This window comes from Pseudonaja textilis, chromosome 8, assembly GCF_049901715.1.
Source record: "Pseudonaja textilis isolate UNSWEBS1 chromosome 8, rPseTex1.2, whole genome shotgun sequence".
Taxonomy (NCBI): domain Eukaryota; kingdom Metazoa; phylum Chordata; class Lepidosauria; order Squamata; family Elapidae; genus Pseudonaja; species Pseudonaja textilis.
This window is the reverse complement of record NC_141997.1, coordinates 41067290-41081387: the sequence shown is the minus strand read 5'-3', so window position 1 is coordinate 41081387 and position 14098 is coordinate 41067290. Positions and strand designations below refer to the sequence as shown.

The following is a 14098-nucleotide window of genomic DNA, read 5'->3' as shown; positions in this document are numbered from 1 at the left end:
ACCTTTTTGTGGAGAGACAATCAGTTAAATTTAAGGAGGGCCACATTGAGAGGATCAGCTGATATTATAACGGGATTTATGTAAAGAAGTAGGAATGGCTGCCTTTGGATCGGGCAAAAGGTAAGCAGAGTCAATTTCCAGCATAGGATTCTCAGACGCTTATCAGCATAACATAAATCTGGAAACAGAGCACAGGGTTTTCTTCCTGTTCCTCTTGTCCTGTGGTGATGATTGCAATCTTGAAATTTTGGGATGGGGACATGGGCAATTATGAACTGGTGCCTACAGAACCCTAGAAAGATGGACCAGGAACCTGGTTCATGATAAAACATGGGTGTCGATGCTTTATTGGCAAATTTGCAGTACTCACTTTAGAAGGGCATATTCCAGTCACACGGGAGTAAATTCTTTGCCCGAGAGGCCAGGTTGTGGAAGGATGAGCGGTCTTGGTGCTGCAGTTAAAGGGGCTTCAGAAAGCAAGGAATGTTGACAACTCACCTGCCATCACCCAACATTCCACCAGGTAAAGCTCTAACAAGCGAATGTGATGAGAATGACTAGTTCTGGCGGACGCTTTTTCAGAAAAGTATGTCCAAAGGAGGCAAAAAAAAAATGGGGAAGACTTAGCTGATTGTACATAGCCGCCTTCTTCCTTGACTTTCTGATCCTGAAGTCCCAATAACAAAGGGCTTCATTTGGAAGACAACTTTCCTACCACTGCAGCAGATTCACCCCTAGTCTACTTTTACAAGATCTCAAGAAAGGGCCCTTCCCAAACTCTCCAACCTTCTTTGGTTTCTGTTATTTCACATCTGGAACACAATAGGAGGTTCCTCTGATTATCTTTTGATCTTCTTGAGGAGACTCTACATTTCCAGTTTGGAGTTCTGTTGTCATTTGATGAACAACAAGGAGTTATCTCTGTCAGCAGACACCAGATTAGGGCAAACGTGGTATATTTCCTTCTTGTCTCTTCTCAGCAAACTCAAGGTGAGGATCTCACCACAGATCCAGCTGTAAAACTGTCTACCTTCTGAAAGTCAAAAGCTGGCTCCCAAATAATATCTGCCAGTCTCCTCTTACCTGCTCATTTTATGTTCCATTTTATTTGCTTACAATGCTAAATCATCGTGTGGCATTTGGCATGCCACAAATTAAGGTTTGTTTTGATAGTTCCACCAAAGGAATTGTGTTGGCGATGCATCCCTTAATTAAAGGAAATCCTGAAAAATTATATTTCACTTCCAAAGAACTGGTGAAAATGACCTCAACTCATTTATCGCTCCAAGAGATGCATCTGCTTACGGAGCTTCTGAATTTAGATGAGATTAGTTATTCAGCATTTCTGTCCAAGTGAAAAAAATATAAAAAATAAGAGCAGGTCATTATTACCATGTCCTCAGTCCATATCAGCAAGAGACTAGTCTTTGTTAATGAAATGTAATGTGTTTCACATAAAGATGGAATCTTCCTCAAATAGGTCTCCTCAAATGATGTCATTATTCAGGTCTGGTGAAATCCAATTTCAGGTAAAGGAAGCAGTGACATTAAAGAGGTGCAATGGTTAAAGTGTAGCATTGCAGGCTAACTCTGCCTACAGTCTGGAATTCGATCCTGATGGGGCTTAAGGTTGACTCAGCCTTCCATCATTCTGAGGTCAGTAAAATGGGAACCCAGATTATTGGAGGCAATAAAAAAAATAATGCTTACATTATAAACTGTCCAGAGAGTGCAGTGCTATGGTGTGGTATATAACCTATTGATATTCCTCTCTCTCTCTCTCTCCCCTCTTGTGTGTGTGTGTGTGAAATGAGATTGGTATATTCTCTCTCTCCCATCTCTCTCTCTCTCTCTCTCTCTCTCTCTCTCTTGTGTGTGTGTGTGGGGAGAGAGAGAGAGAGAGGAGAGAGAGAGAGAGAGAGAAAGAGAGAGAGAGAGGGAGGGAGGGAGGGAGGGAGGGAGGGAGATAATACCAATAGCATTTAGACTTATATACCATCCCGTAGCGCTACTCTCTCTCTCTCTCTCTCTCTCTCTCTCTCTCTCTCTCTCTCTCTCTCTCTCTCTCTCTCTCTCTCTCTCTCTGTGTGTGTGTATGTGTGTGTGAGAGAGAGACAGAGAGATGTAGCTACAATACGTTTGCAAAATGACTTCAGGCTTCTGTTTCTCATTCTGTTGATCTATTAGGACCAGGCTCTATAAAAGTAATGCCATTTAAAATAGAAATTCGCTTCAGGATAACCCTCTTAAATCAGCTCCACCTATAATCACACCCCAACTTTTTTTTTATCTACAAACCTATCAGGTTAAAAGGGGGGAAGGGGGGAAACAGAGCTTGTACTCCCTTGCTTGAAAACTCCTCGTTCAATAAAACATTTGCAAAGGGCACCCATAAATTCTTTTCTGTGCAGTGACTGGCGTTCCCTCGCACAGAGCTTCCGACTCAGCATGCAAGAATCTGAAGTCCTGTAAAACTCTGTGGGAATTTATTGCTGTTCTCTAGGAACATGGAGTTACCCCCGTGCCAGGCATTCCCAATTCAAAGCCCCAGTAAGAGGATGCAGGATTTATTATCTTTGCTCCTTCTGCTGTAGGCAGGCCTTGAGGTGACTCCCTATTCCGACACGCCAATTAAAAGCAACCTCCAGTAGTAAGTTGTCACTATTCTGCTTGACAATACTCCCCAATCACTTCTGAAATGGGATGTTGTGGAGAGCAAGTTGCAAGCATTCTTGAGGAATGACTCCCTTGTGGTCAACGTCCCCATCCATCTCTTTACCCAAGAAGGAGCTAGTGCAGAGGGCCCCCAACTGGTTCCGTGGAGATAAGTTTTTCTGTGGACTGGAGACGGTGTGGTTTTGCATGCTGCCTGCATCCCATGTAGGGGGCTTTGCTCGTTTGTGCGGCCCAGTTTCTAGCATGCCATGGTCTGATACTGGTACACAGAACAGAGGTTGGAGACCCCCCGAGCTAGTGAGGATCCTCCCTAGAATACCCATCCCATCCATCAGCTCACCCAGTTTTCATCATCTTCTCAAAATATCTTAGTGCAACAAGATGCGCCCTTGAAAATAAAGATGGTTGGCATTACATCCCTAGCCTGTTCGCTTCACTCAAGTCAGTTTTGCCTTCTGCTCTCCTTCCAATCTATTTTGCAGAATTCCTCCATCCTCCAAATGGAATAGGACAACTTGCTGCAGTCAACTCATCACAAACCAAGTTGCCATGACCAACTCATCGAGGGACAATTCAATTTAATTATTTGAAATAATTATTATTTTTTTAAAAAAAGATTGTCATCCACATTTCATTGTGTTGCTCCTTGGGCACCATTTCTTTAATGATTCCATTCTACTATTCCTTGGATATTCGTGTAACTCTTGACCTGTGGCAAGTTATCCCATGGCCAGTTGGCCGTGGCAAGTTGTCCCTTTGTAAGTTGGCTGCAGCGAGTCTGATGCAGCAAGTTGGCTGTGGCGAGTTGCTGTAGATCCTCCTCCAAAACCATTTAGGAGGCAAGTAGATAGCGCTCCCCGCTCTGGGCTGCAAAAAATCTGGATTTGCATAAGATGTGGGGTGGGGTAAAAGAGTTTTCTGAATCTCTCTGCCACCCTCTAGTCCTTGGTGAAATTTCTGCAGGCTAGGTGACAAATATAGGAGACCAATGAAACTTTCTCCTCAGCAGGGTCTAATCAGGTACAGACCCACTACTATTCAAATTACTTCAATAAAAGTTTGCTTGTAACTATGTGCATTCCCAACTACCATAATCTAATGGGGGTTTCCTGTGCAAGAGACACTATAGTTTCCATTGGACTAGGCACATTGTATTAAATACTTTGTTTAACCTAAGCAATGCAAATGCAGAGGGATCTATGCCCAGATTCAGAAAGTAGCATGAGTAGACGGCTGAAACCAGATCATCCTTAGTTCACAGAAAGATAAAAGAGGAACGTGCACGCGGACTTGCAAAATTCTATCAATATAGTTTGCACTAACAGTGGCTCTAACCTACGTTGCATTGTTTTCCTAGTCTTGGGTACCTTCAATGGCTGAAGCTACCTTGTTAGCCCATCTGGACTTTGACCAATGGAAAAGTGAAGTGTGTATTTATTAAATAAGGAAAAGGGAATACTGAAATGCCTTGGAAGTGGAATCTCAAGATCAGTTACCGTTCCCAGTTACTGATGCTTGTAGACCATGTTTTGTGGTACACATGACATACGGCTTAAATCAGTCCTTGTTTTGTCATTGTTCCAAGGGAGCTCAGCATTTTGGCCTGCAGAGAAGGCCAATAAATTAAAGTAAAGATACTCTCAAGTTAAACCTAGCTCTTGGCAGTAGCATCCCTGTGACAAATATTACAGAAGTGGTTTGTCATTGCTTCCTGATTGTCCCATATATCCTGTAATCTTGGAGGATCAGATGGTCACCCAGCCTTGTACTATCTAGGACCAACCCTAATTAGCTTCTTAGGTCATCTGAGATTGGTTCATTCTGTCTTGAGCTAGAGAGTTTTGGTAGTCATGCGGTTGGTGCAACCTAATTATATGAAAGGCCAGTCAGAGTTTTTCGGTGAGATCTTTTTAGTCACAGGGGAAAACAATCCCCACTATATGTGCTCAGGATCACTTGCAAGCAAAAGTAGGTCTAGTTTCTATTCTCAATCTCATTATTATTGTTTCTTGGGAGATTTTGTTCATAGAGACAAGCATATATGTGAGATATTCTCATTATATCATTATAAAGGGGAGCAGTTGGCCAACTGTGGTTCCTCTGAAAAGGAAGCAAGGCTGAATCTGATGAGCACTTGGACTGGAGACACCAAGCTATTTTAATGGCTTTCCAGTCCAAGCTACAGTCCTGTTTCTGGTGATCACCTATCAACCAGATCTGTTCCGATTTTGTTTTCTGAGATCAGTTGCCATAATGTCACATGTATTTCAGACCTGCCATCATATCACGTTTCCTTCAAGACATATTGCATTATGTCATCTTTCTCCATTTTATGCTGTTTTTATTAGAAGTTGCAGAAAAGGACCAAGAGAAGCAACAGTGTTCATCTTGCCCTACTCCAGTATGGTCACCAAGACAGCTATATATAGATCCAGAATGCTTACTGCCCTCAAATGTGACGATGGTTGCAAGGCTGGTTTTGATTTCAACTTCTAGGCCCAGATTATGTTTCTTCACCAGCAGTCTGATCATGCTGCTGTTAAATATGTGCCAATACTCCTTTAAAATGCCTCTAATAACTTTCTGGGCCTCCCCACATACCATCTTGCCGATACAACCTCAAGGCAAAAAGCACCGGGATCCAAAAAATATACTGAACATCACCCAGTCATGACTGATATGAACAAACTTGATACTCAAGGTATTCTGCAAACTTATCACTCCAAGCCATCTAAGTGGCAAACCAAATTCTCCCCTCTCCCTCAATTCCAGAAAGAAATGCCACTGGGTGACCCTGTAAAATGCTACAGAAAACAGATGGGAAATCCTTCTTGTTGGCTACACTTGCTGGCACAGAATGGTGGTAATATCGACAGTGGTCTTGACTCACCTTCAGACAAACCTAACCCTGTTCTCAGGATCTAAATCAGGGGTGTCAAACTCAAGGCCCATGGGCTGGATCTGGCCTACGATGTGGTTGAATCTGGCACAGGGCTGGCCTGGAAAATGTAAGGGCTGGCCCACCTCGCTTCAGCTTAGTCTACCCACATTGCTTCGGCCCAGTCTACCCAATGCAAAGAGAAAACATGCCAACAGTTTTGGGAGTGGCGTCAAACTGGTCATGCCCACCCAGTCAGCTATGCCCATCCAGTTGGTCATACCCACCCACCTAGTCACACCCGTGCAATTGGCCACACCCACCCAGTTCCCCCCAAGGTCAACCAACCCTGATGCAGCCCTCAATGAAATTGAGTTTGACACCCCTAATCTAAATGAACAACCTACAGAGGAATTATTGAGTGTGTATTTTTTTTCTACTTCTATTACTGTCTGGTTTGGTACAGCAACCAAACTGAGAAACAGACTCCAACAGATAGTTCGGATTGCAGAATAAACTATTGCAACCAGCCTGCGTTCCATTGAGGACCCGCATACTGCATAAGCCAGAAAGAGGGCTGAGAAAATATCTACAGACCCCTCACAACCTGGACATAAACTGTTTCAACTTCTACCTTCTGGATGCTGCTATAGAGCATTGCATGCCAAAACAGTTAGACACAAAGACATTACCCCAGGCACACACCATGTCATCACTCTGCTAAACACATAATTCCTATAGCACCATCTTATGACTAAGGATATCTAATCATGTTGTAGAACTGTATTACTATTATCCTTCTCACCTTTCCTACTACCTACTCCTATTTGGTATTTCTCCTCTTCTCTCCTATTCTTGTACCTCAAGCAAGATCACCTCCAAAATCTATTCATCCCGTCAGGGCTGTCTTAATGTATGGGCCTGAAGGGCACTTGCCTGTGGGCCCCATGAGCATAGGGGCATCATATTAATCTTATTAATGTTAACCCTTTAATGCACCTTGCATCATATAAATACAGCAACGTATTTATTATATATTTATTTATTGGAAGTACCAATAAAATAAATGTTTAATTTTATCGACCATTTACATTTTTATTCCCGTGAGTAATCGTTGTAGGGGCCCCAGTGCAATGCTATTTTAAGATGGACCTGCATCCCCTTCTAGTATATTTCAGTTGGAAACATTTGTTTGTATCACCTTCCAGTTCAGTCTGGACTCCTGTTGTCAGTAGTCACAATTAATATCAAGGCACAGGAGCTGCCTCAGAAGCAAAGCTATTATCACCCCATCAATCAATTGAGAATGAGAGTTATTTATACAGCTCTGCAAAGTTTGTTTGCATTTCATTGTACTGGACCATTATTCAACTTTCAGCATCTTTCATTACTTTACTGATTGTTGGAATTTCAAACAGGCATGCTTTTGAAAAAAAAAATGAGAAAGAATTATGGCCAAAACAAAATATTTCAGATCCAGAAATAAAAATCTTCATTATAGAGAATGTTCATTATTTGTTGGTGTTCATACAAGGACGTCAGAGACAGATACAAAAGTTTTATATTATCTTTAAAACAAGAAAGCTTTTTTTTAAAAAGAAAAAGATTGTGAGACTTTTAAGTACTGAGACTTTAGAGAAAAGACACTGAATTATCATATGAATTCCCAATTCCTAACCAAGCCCTGTCCCAATCCCAAACTGAGCCCTGTTAAGAACTTGTTTCTGCTGGGTTCTAGATCTGCTTCAGAACTGTGCCAGTACTGTAGTCTAGCACAACCTGTGCATGAGCTTAAAGGCCAAGATACTCTCAAATCAACCCCAGCCTTGATGACCAGGGAAGATTTTCCTTGGTATAGTATGAAAATATTGCCGCTACCTTTTGCTGGTGGTAGTTGTTATTGTTACTTCCTACTCTACTGTTGTTTACAGGAGCAATGTAGAGTAAGAAATGGCGGGGGGGGGGAAGAAACCTGCAAACTACACAACATGTAGGAGACTCCAAGTTGCAGGTCATCTTCTCTGCATAGAGAACAACCGAATCCCCAAGATGGCAATGAGATGGGCCCCAACTGATGCCAAGCAACCAAGAGGACGCCCTTGAAATGCATGGTGAAGAACATTCATGGAAGACTTAAAGACTCTAAACATCACACGGGAAGATGCTGAAGTACTAGTCCAAGCCCCAAAATGCTGGAGATCCTTTACTGCCCAATATGCTACTTAATATGGGGGAGGTTCTAATGCTAAGATGCTCTACACTGTTAGTAATCATTGGTAATCTCTCATCCCAGATACAAAGCATCTTAGTTTCATTGAAATCAGCCAAAGTTGACTAGGACCTAATGAAGGAGGATAGTTTTAGCTCAGGGTTAACATGAAGGGGTCCTTGGTGCTCTCTGAGTTTGCTTGTTTTCTTGCAAACGTTTCATTACCCAAACTGGGTAACATTATCAGTGCTAGGTAGTCCTGATGACGTTACCTAGTTTGGGTAATGAAATAATCTACAAGAAAACAAGTAAGCTCAGAGAGCAATAAGGAGCCCACCACTAGAACCACTCCTGGTGTGAGGCAGATATCTGTCTAGGTTATCTATAAAGGTTCTTGGCAGAAGCCTTGAGACTTCCACCATGAGACAAACGGGATGCCTTTCTAACATTAATTGTGCGATTTTTAAGTAGTGAGAGATATTTGGGTGCCCCATGGCATCACATACCGTATGCCTGAAAGAGAGAAGTTCAGACTCAATGCTCTCTGTGATATACAACCCCAAAATGTCCACCGAACTTCACAATTCTTATTATCCTTCTTTAGCTCCAAATTTTGAAGCAGACAACCTTCCATGCCTGTAACGAGGCACCAAGAGAAAAATCCCACCTCCCACAAATCCTCTCCTTGCTTCCTCCTCCAAGCACGAAATAAGCAGGAAGATAATTTATGTGAGCTATGTAACAAGAAGTCTCAGTAAGGCATAGAAGGGAGACAGATGGATCTTCCCCTTCCCCTTAGAAAGAATGGGAGGGAATTGAGTCTTATATATGGACCTCAAAAGAACAATAAAGTGAAATTGCGGCACTTAAAAACCTAAGAAAAAGAACCCAAAATAAAAAATGAACAATACAAACAAGATTGTTTAGCATGTTTATTGGCCACAGGAGGTAACTTCTCATCTACACTTGACTAGCTTTCTGTGGAGCACAAAAGAACCATGTCTACTTCACCCCTCTCCAGGACCATTGCTACAGAACTGTAGAGAGCTTTATAAGATACCCCGGAGAAGAAGGTCAAGAGCTATTCAAGGTAAATGAAGGTATTTCGTGGCTGTGTTGCCTCACTTCATTCCAGGACCTTTTAGATAGAAAATCCAGACCTTCTGACTTTTTTTCTGGGGGTGCGGGGAGAGTGGAAAATGCCAGAAGATTGCAACATTATCATTTGTTGTACTTTCCTACAAGAGTAGAATCACTTGTTGACTTTTAGATAATTCTACAATTATAGAAATCTACATATGGATGCCATGCAAGACATGTTTTCTAGTATGAAACATGCCAAGTTTTTTTTTTTTTTTAAGGGCGCCAGAAATTCTGGTTTTTGTTTTTCTTTTCTTACAGCCAACCAAACTGTCTTTGAAAGATCTGGGCTTGAGGGAGACATATCTTCAGACGCCAAGCCAGCAATGCTGGGATAAGGAACCTAGATAAAAGAACTGGTTAGGGAATGTGCGGGCTTGATCTCTGAAGGCCTCTTTCATGGAGCATAGAGGAGAAAGGAAGCATGAACGAACACTCCACATTTATATCCATCGCAGTATATTATCCCCTTTGGGAATAAGAAACATTAAATCAATTGCAGAAAGAGAGTGAAAAAGTGGCTCGAAAATGAAGGCCCCAAGAAGATATAGGAGGAAAGAAAAAGAGACAGCTAAATCTAGTTTAGATCAAGATCCCTTCCTTCTATCTTTCCATAACTTTCTGTCCTTGCAAATTATCTTTGCTTTCACCACGTTCCTAGAACAATTCATGTCTTATTGTTCTTTTCACTGCTTGTATATAGAGATTCTCAGTCATCCATGGTTGTCCCAAAGATGCTTTCTTTAAAAGACGCCCAGACTTTCTTGTTTTGCTCAAAGATGTTTCACTTCTCATCCAAGAAGCTTCTTCAGTTCTGACTGTATGGTGGAGAATGGAAGGATTTATATTCTTTATACATTTATAGTGCTAATGATATGATGACTGCAGGGAATATAAATCAGAATTAAAGAGGATTCTTGGAGAAGAAGTGAAATGCCTTGAAGAAAAACCAAGAAAGTCCAGCTGTTTTGGGGGAAGAAAGCACCTTTGGGATTTCTCACTGCTTGGTGGTCTGCCCCAGAAAAGCCATGCTGGGAACCCAATTCCCTCCTGCAATTTTGCATTCATGCTGATTAACTTTTCTTTGACATAAGGAAGCACTAATGGCAGATAAGGGAGGTACAATAAGCTATTGGACAAGTCTCTGGGGCTTTAGAAATCACCCTGAGAAGTGACAATAAGGAGAACATTGCACAAAGTCATCTCCGAACAGTGCAGACATTTTTCCAAAGGTGCTTTTCAAAAGGAAACTGGACTTCCTTGGGTTTTTTTTTTCCTTGAAGATGTTTTGCTTCTCATCCAAGAAGCTTCAGAAACTTTGAGACAACCATGATTGAGAATCTCCAAGGTGAAGAAAACTGTTAAGTTTGGGTAATGAGAGGCTGAACCAGGGCATGGGTGCAACAAATACTTTATTAAGATAATAAAGGACTGAACGTGCTAGCCAAGCCTGGAACTGGCTCGCAGCGATCAGCAACTGGTTGGACCCCGCAGCCTGCTTTTATAGCTGGCTGCTGGGGAGAACTCAACCAATGAGCGAGGGGCAGCCGCCCCGCAGCGCGAACGGACCTGGAGTGGGAACTCCTTAGAGTTCCAGGGACATAACAAAAACATTCTGAAGGTTTTGTCTGTTCAGGGCAAGGAAAGAGTCAGGAAAAGTGGATTCTGCTTCTGGCCACAAGATCTATTATACAACCATTGCAGGATTGGCTCAGCACTTACTTCATCTTCATAATCTTTCCAGGAAAAGTCAGAAGCCCAGGAAAGGGTCTACTAGCTCCAACATTGCTCAAAGAATGCCTCTTCCTCTGAATTTTTAACCAACCAGATACCTTTACTTACACTATTGCAACGATACATGTACTAGTAGGATTATTGCTAATTGTTAAAGGAGAAAAAAAAATTATCCCCACTCTTTATTTTCTTTACCAACAAATACTAAGAGATTGTTGGAGTGGTTGAATCAGAGGTGGTTGTTCAGCAGGTTCTGACCAGTTCTGGAGAACCTGTAGCAGAAATTTTGAGTAGTTTGGAGAACCGGCAAATACCACCTCTGACTTGGAGATTTTACAGTATCCTTCCCCTGCCATGCCCACCAAGCCACGCCCACCAAAGCATGCCATGCCCATCAAGCCACGCCCACAGAACCAGTAGTAAAAAAAAACTTTGAATCCCACCACTGGGTTGAATCTCTACATGAAAGCGTGGCTCTGCCTTTTTCCTTTTCTTCTCTCAAAAACAGTTTCTTGGACTACCTCTGCTGTCTCCGAGAAGCTTGTAGATGACACTTTCAGAGCAAGAGTCAAGAGGACATCCACTCTACCAGATGACATTGAGGATGAGAAGAAACCGGGTAGAAAATCGTACTGTTTTTGTGGGTACAAAATGAAGGGATTAAGCAAGCAGAAATATCTCAGCGGCATGGAGAAGAAGAACGGAAGGCTGACACTCACCCCTTGTTCTGATTCCAGCAGCTCCGTTTTGACTCTGACTGCAGGCATCCCATCAAGCATTAACATTCTGTTCTCCAATGTGTTAATAGCCTTGAAGAGGAGAAAAAGAAAAGTACCAATAAGCCCAGGAGAAAGAAAACAATGGAACATCCTGGTTTGTAAAGGAAAAAAAAAATGGAAGGATTTGTCTGTCGTTCAGGTCTACCTACAAGAACTTCCCTGCCAAGTATTTTCTAACACTTTCGCATCAGCTCTGAGCCCAACCGATTTCAGAATGTTTTGCCTGTTTCAACGGATGAAGTTCAGTTTATTCCTGGCTCTCTCCTTTATAAGAAGCAGGAATAAAGTCAGTATTGACCTTGGTCTTGCAAAAAAGCAGGAGTCCATAGCTGCTGTAAACATAGTAGTAGCTTTACAAACTCCAAGTCCCTTTGAGAAAGTTTTTGTTTTTACTTCGGGTAAACATCTGAACCAGTCTCTACAGTTTTCTTGGCAAGGTTTTTCAGAAGTGGTTTGCCATTGAGAGAGAGAGGGGGAGAAGGAGAGGGAGAGGGAGAGAGGGAGAGAGAGGGGGGAGGGAGGGAGGCAGGGACAGAGAGAGAGAGAGAGAGACTAGCCCAAAGCCAGCTCGATGTCTTCAATCCCACACTGGGACTAGAACTCACAGCCTCCCAGATCTAGCCTAGTCACTTGATCACAACACCAAACTAGCTCTCCTCAGCCTTTTGGTTGGTCCATTTCCCACCCCACCCCCGTAGGACTTCTTGTCTCTGTTCTGACCCAAGCCTCGTTCAAATCAAATAAACACCAAGTATATATAAAAGCAAACCTTTTTAATGCGTCTCTGTGAATTCTGTTCATTCACAGCAAAGAGTCATTAAAACTGATTGTCCCAGATAAGAGCAAGCCCTTTCAAGGTTACGAGAAACTGCAGAGAAATATTCCAAACCAAAAAAATCTCCAAACGTGAACCAGAACAGCGTCAGCGCCAAACTCATTCCTTGACAAGAAGATTCAGATTCCATTTCCCAAGTCTTTCTGCTTCACCTTCCCCTCTCCCAGGATTGCAGCTCTGGGCAGGCACAATCAGGAACAGCAGAAAGGATTCCTTTCTCTTATCCTTGAACATGCCTATTTTTCCTTCCATAATCCTGACAGGAGGTTAAGCCTTGGGGATCCTTTAGTCCTTCATCAGGCTGGCTCTCCCTTGCAAAACGTCCTGTCAACATCACCTGGCTCTCTCAGGGATCAGATTTGGGCTTTGTCTTTGTCTACGTTCTTCCACAAATACCACGCATATTGAAAAAAAAAAATGAGATTTGCAGCAATGGAGAGGACTTGGGGAAGACTATAAGCAAGGGTGGGATTCAAAAATCCCAGCAATTGGTTCGCTGCCCGGTTGCTGGGTCGGCGTGCCCATGGTGGACATGGCCTACCGGAAGTCCGGGGGAGGGCATTTTTCACCTTTTCCAGGGTCCGGAGGCTTCCCTCAGGCCTCTGGGAGAGTGAAAACAGCCTTTCCCGGGCTCCAGAAGGCCTCCGGAAGCCAAAAACAGGCCCATTTCTGGATTACCAGAACTTTTGGTTTGGCCGTTTTTCATCTTTCCCAGGATCTGGAGTTTTCCTTCAGGCCTCTGGGAGGGCAAAAACGGCCTCTTCCAGGGTCCAGAGGCCCTTCGGAAGCCGAAAACGGGCCCATTTCCATACTTCCAGAACTCCCGGTTCAGCCATTTTTCACCTTCTCCAGAGTCCAGAGGTTTCCCTCAGGCCTCTGGGAAGGCAAAAACAGCCTCCCCTGGGCTCTGGAGGCCTTCTGAAAGCCAGAAACAGGCCCATTTCTGGAACTTCTGGTTTGGCCCATTTTTCACCTTCCCAGAGTCTCCGTGCGGACCCTTGCCCTTACCTGAATCCAAAACAGGCCTCATGGTGACTCCTGGGAGGGGAGGGACGGGCCAGCCAGTCGATTCAACGACCAGTTCAGAGAACCAGATGTAAATTTAACATCTGGTTCACCCAAACCAGTCCGAACCGGTAAAATCTCACTCCTGACTACAAGCCATGCAGTCTAATGGTGATACTTCAGAGAGCAACCACGATAAGGCTCGGCACTCTTCCTTTGGTCACTGGGAGTCTGTATGGCTTGTAGTCTTCCCCGAGTCTTCTCCAGGCTGTGGGTTCAGCAAAGTTAGGACAATCAGAGCTGTTTCACACTGATTGCTAGATGGACACCCAGAATATGTTCCTGGAAGATAGACATGAGCACCTTCCAAGTATAAATGTATAATTTCTTGTTTCAGAATTGTGTGTTCAGGTGGTCCTCGACTCATGATCACAATTGAGCCTAAAATTTCTGTTGCTAGGTGAGACTGTTGTTAAGTGAGCATGATCCCGTTTTACGACTTTTCTTGCCAACATTAAGTGAATTGCTGCAGTTGTTAAGTTATGAATACGGTTGTTCAGTGAACCTGGTTTCCCCGTTGACTTTTCTAGTCAGGATGTCTTAAAAAGAGATCCTGCAATCTCGGGACACTGCTATAGTCATAAATACGAGTCAGTTGCCAAGCATCAGAATTTTGATCCACATGGGGATGCTGCAATCATCATAAGTGTGAAAAAATGGTCATAAGTCATTTTTGGGGGATAACTTTGAACAGTCACTAAACAAACTTGTAAGTTGAGGCTACTGGTAATTCAGATCTATGCAACCTTCATAATGGAGAAATGCTTCAGGCACAGAATTTG

General features: G+C 43.0%; 1 protein-coding gene across 2 annotated transcripts in view; it reads right to left on the bottom strand.

Moving 5' to 3' along the window:
* Window positions 1-14098, bottom strand: part of KLF12 (KLF transcription factor 12) — a 184125-nt gene that overhangs the window by 144922 nt on the left and 25105 nt on the right. For both annotated transcript variants that reach the window (XM_026705313.2, XM_087938030.1), the window contains exon 2: window positions 11357-11446. In XM_026705313.2, the coding sequence (XP_026561098.1) occupies window positions 11357-11422 (66 nt within the window). In that variant the 5' untranslated portion in view covers window positions 11423-11446. The remainder of the gene's footprint in view (window positions 1-11356; window positions 11447-14098) is intronic.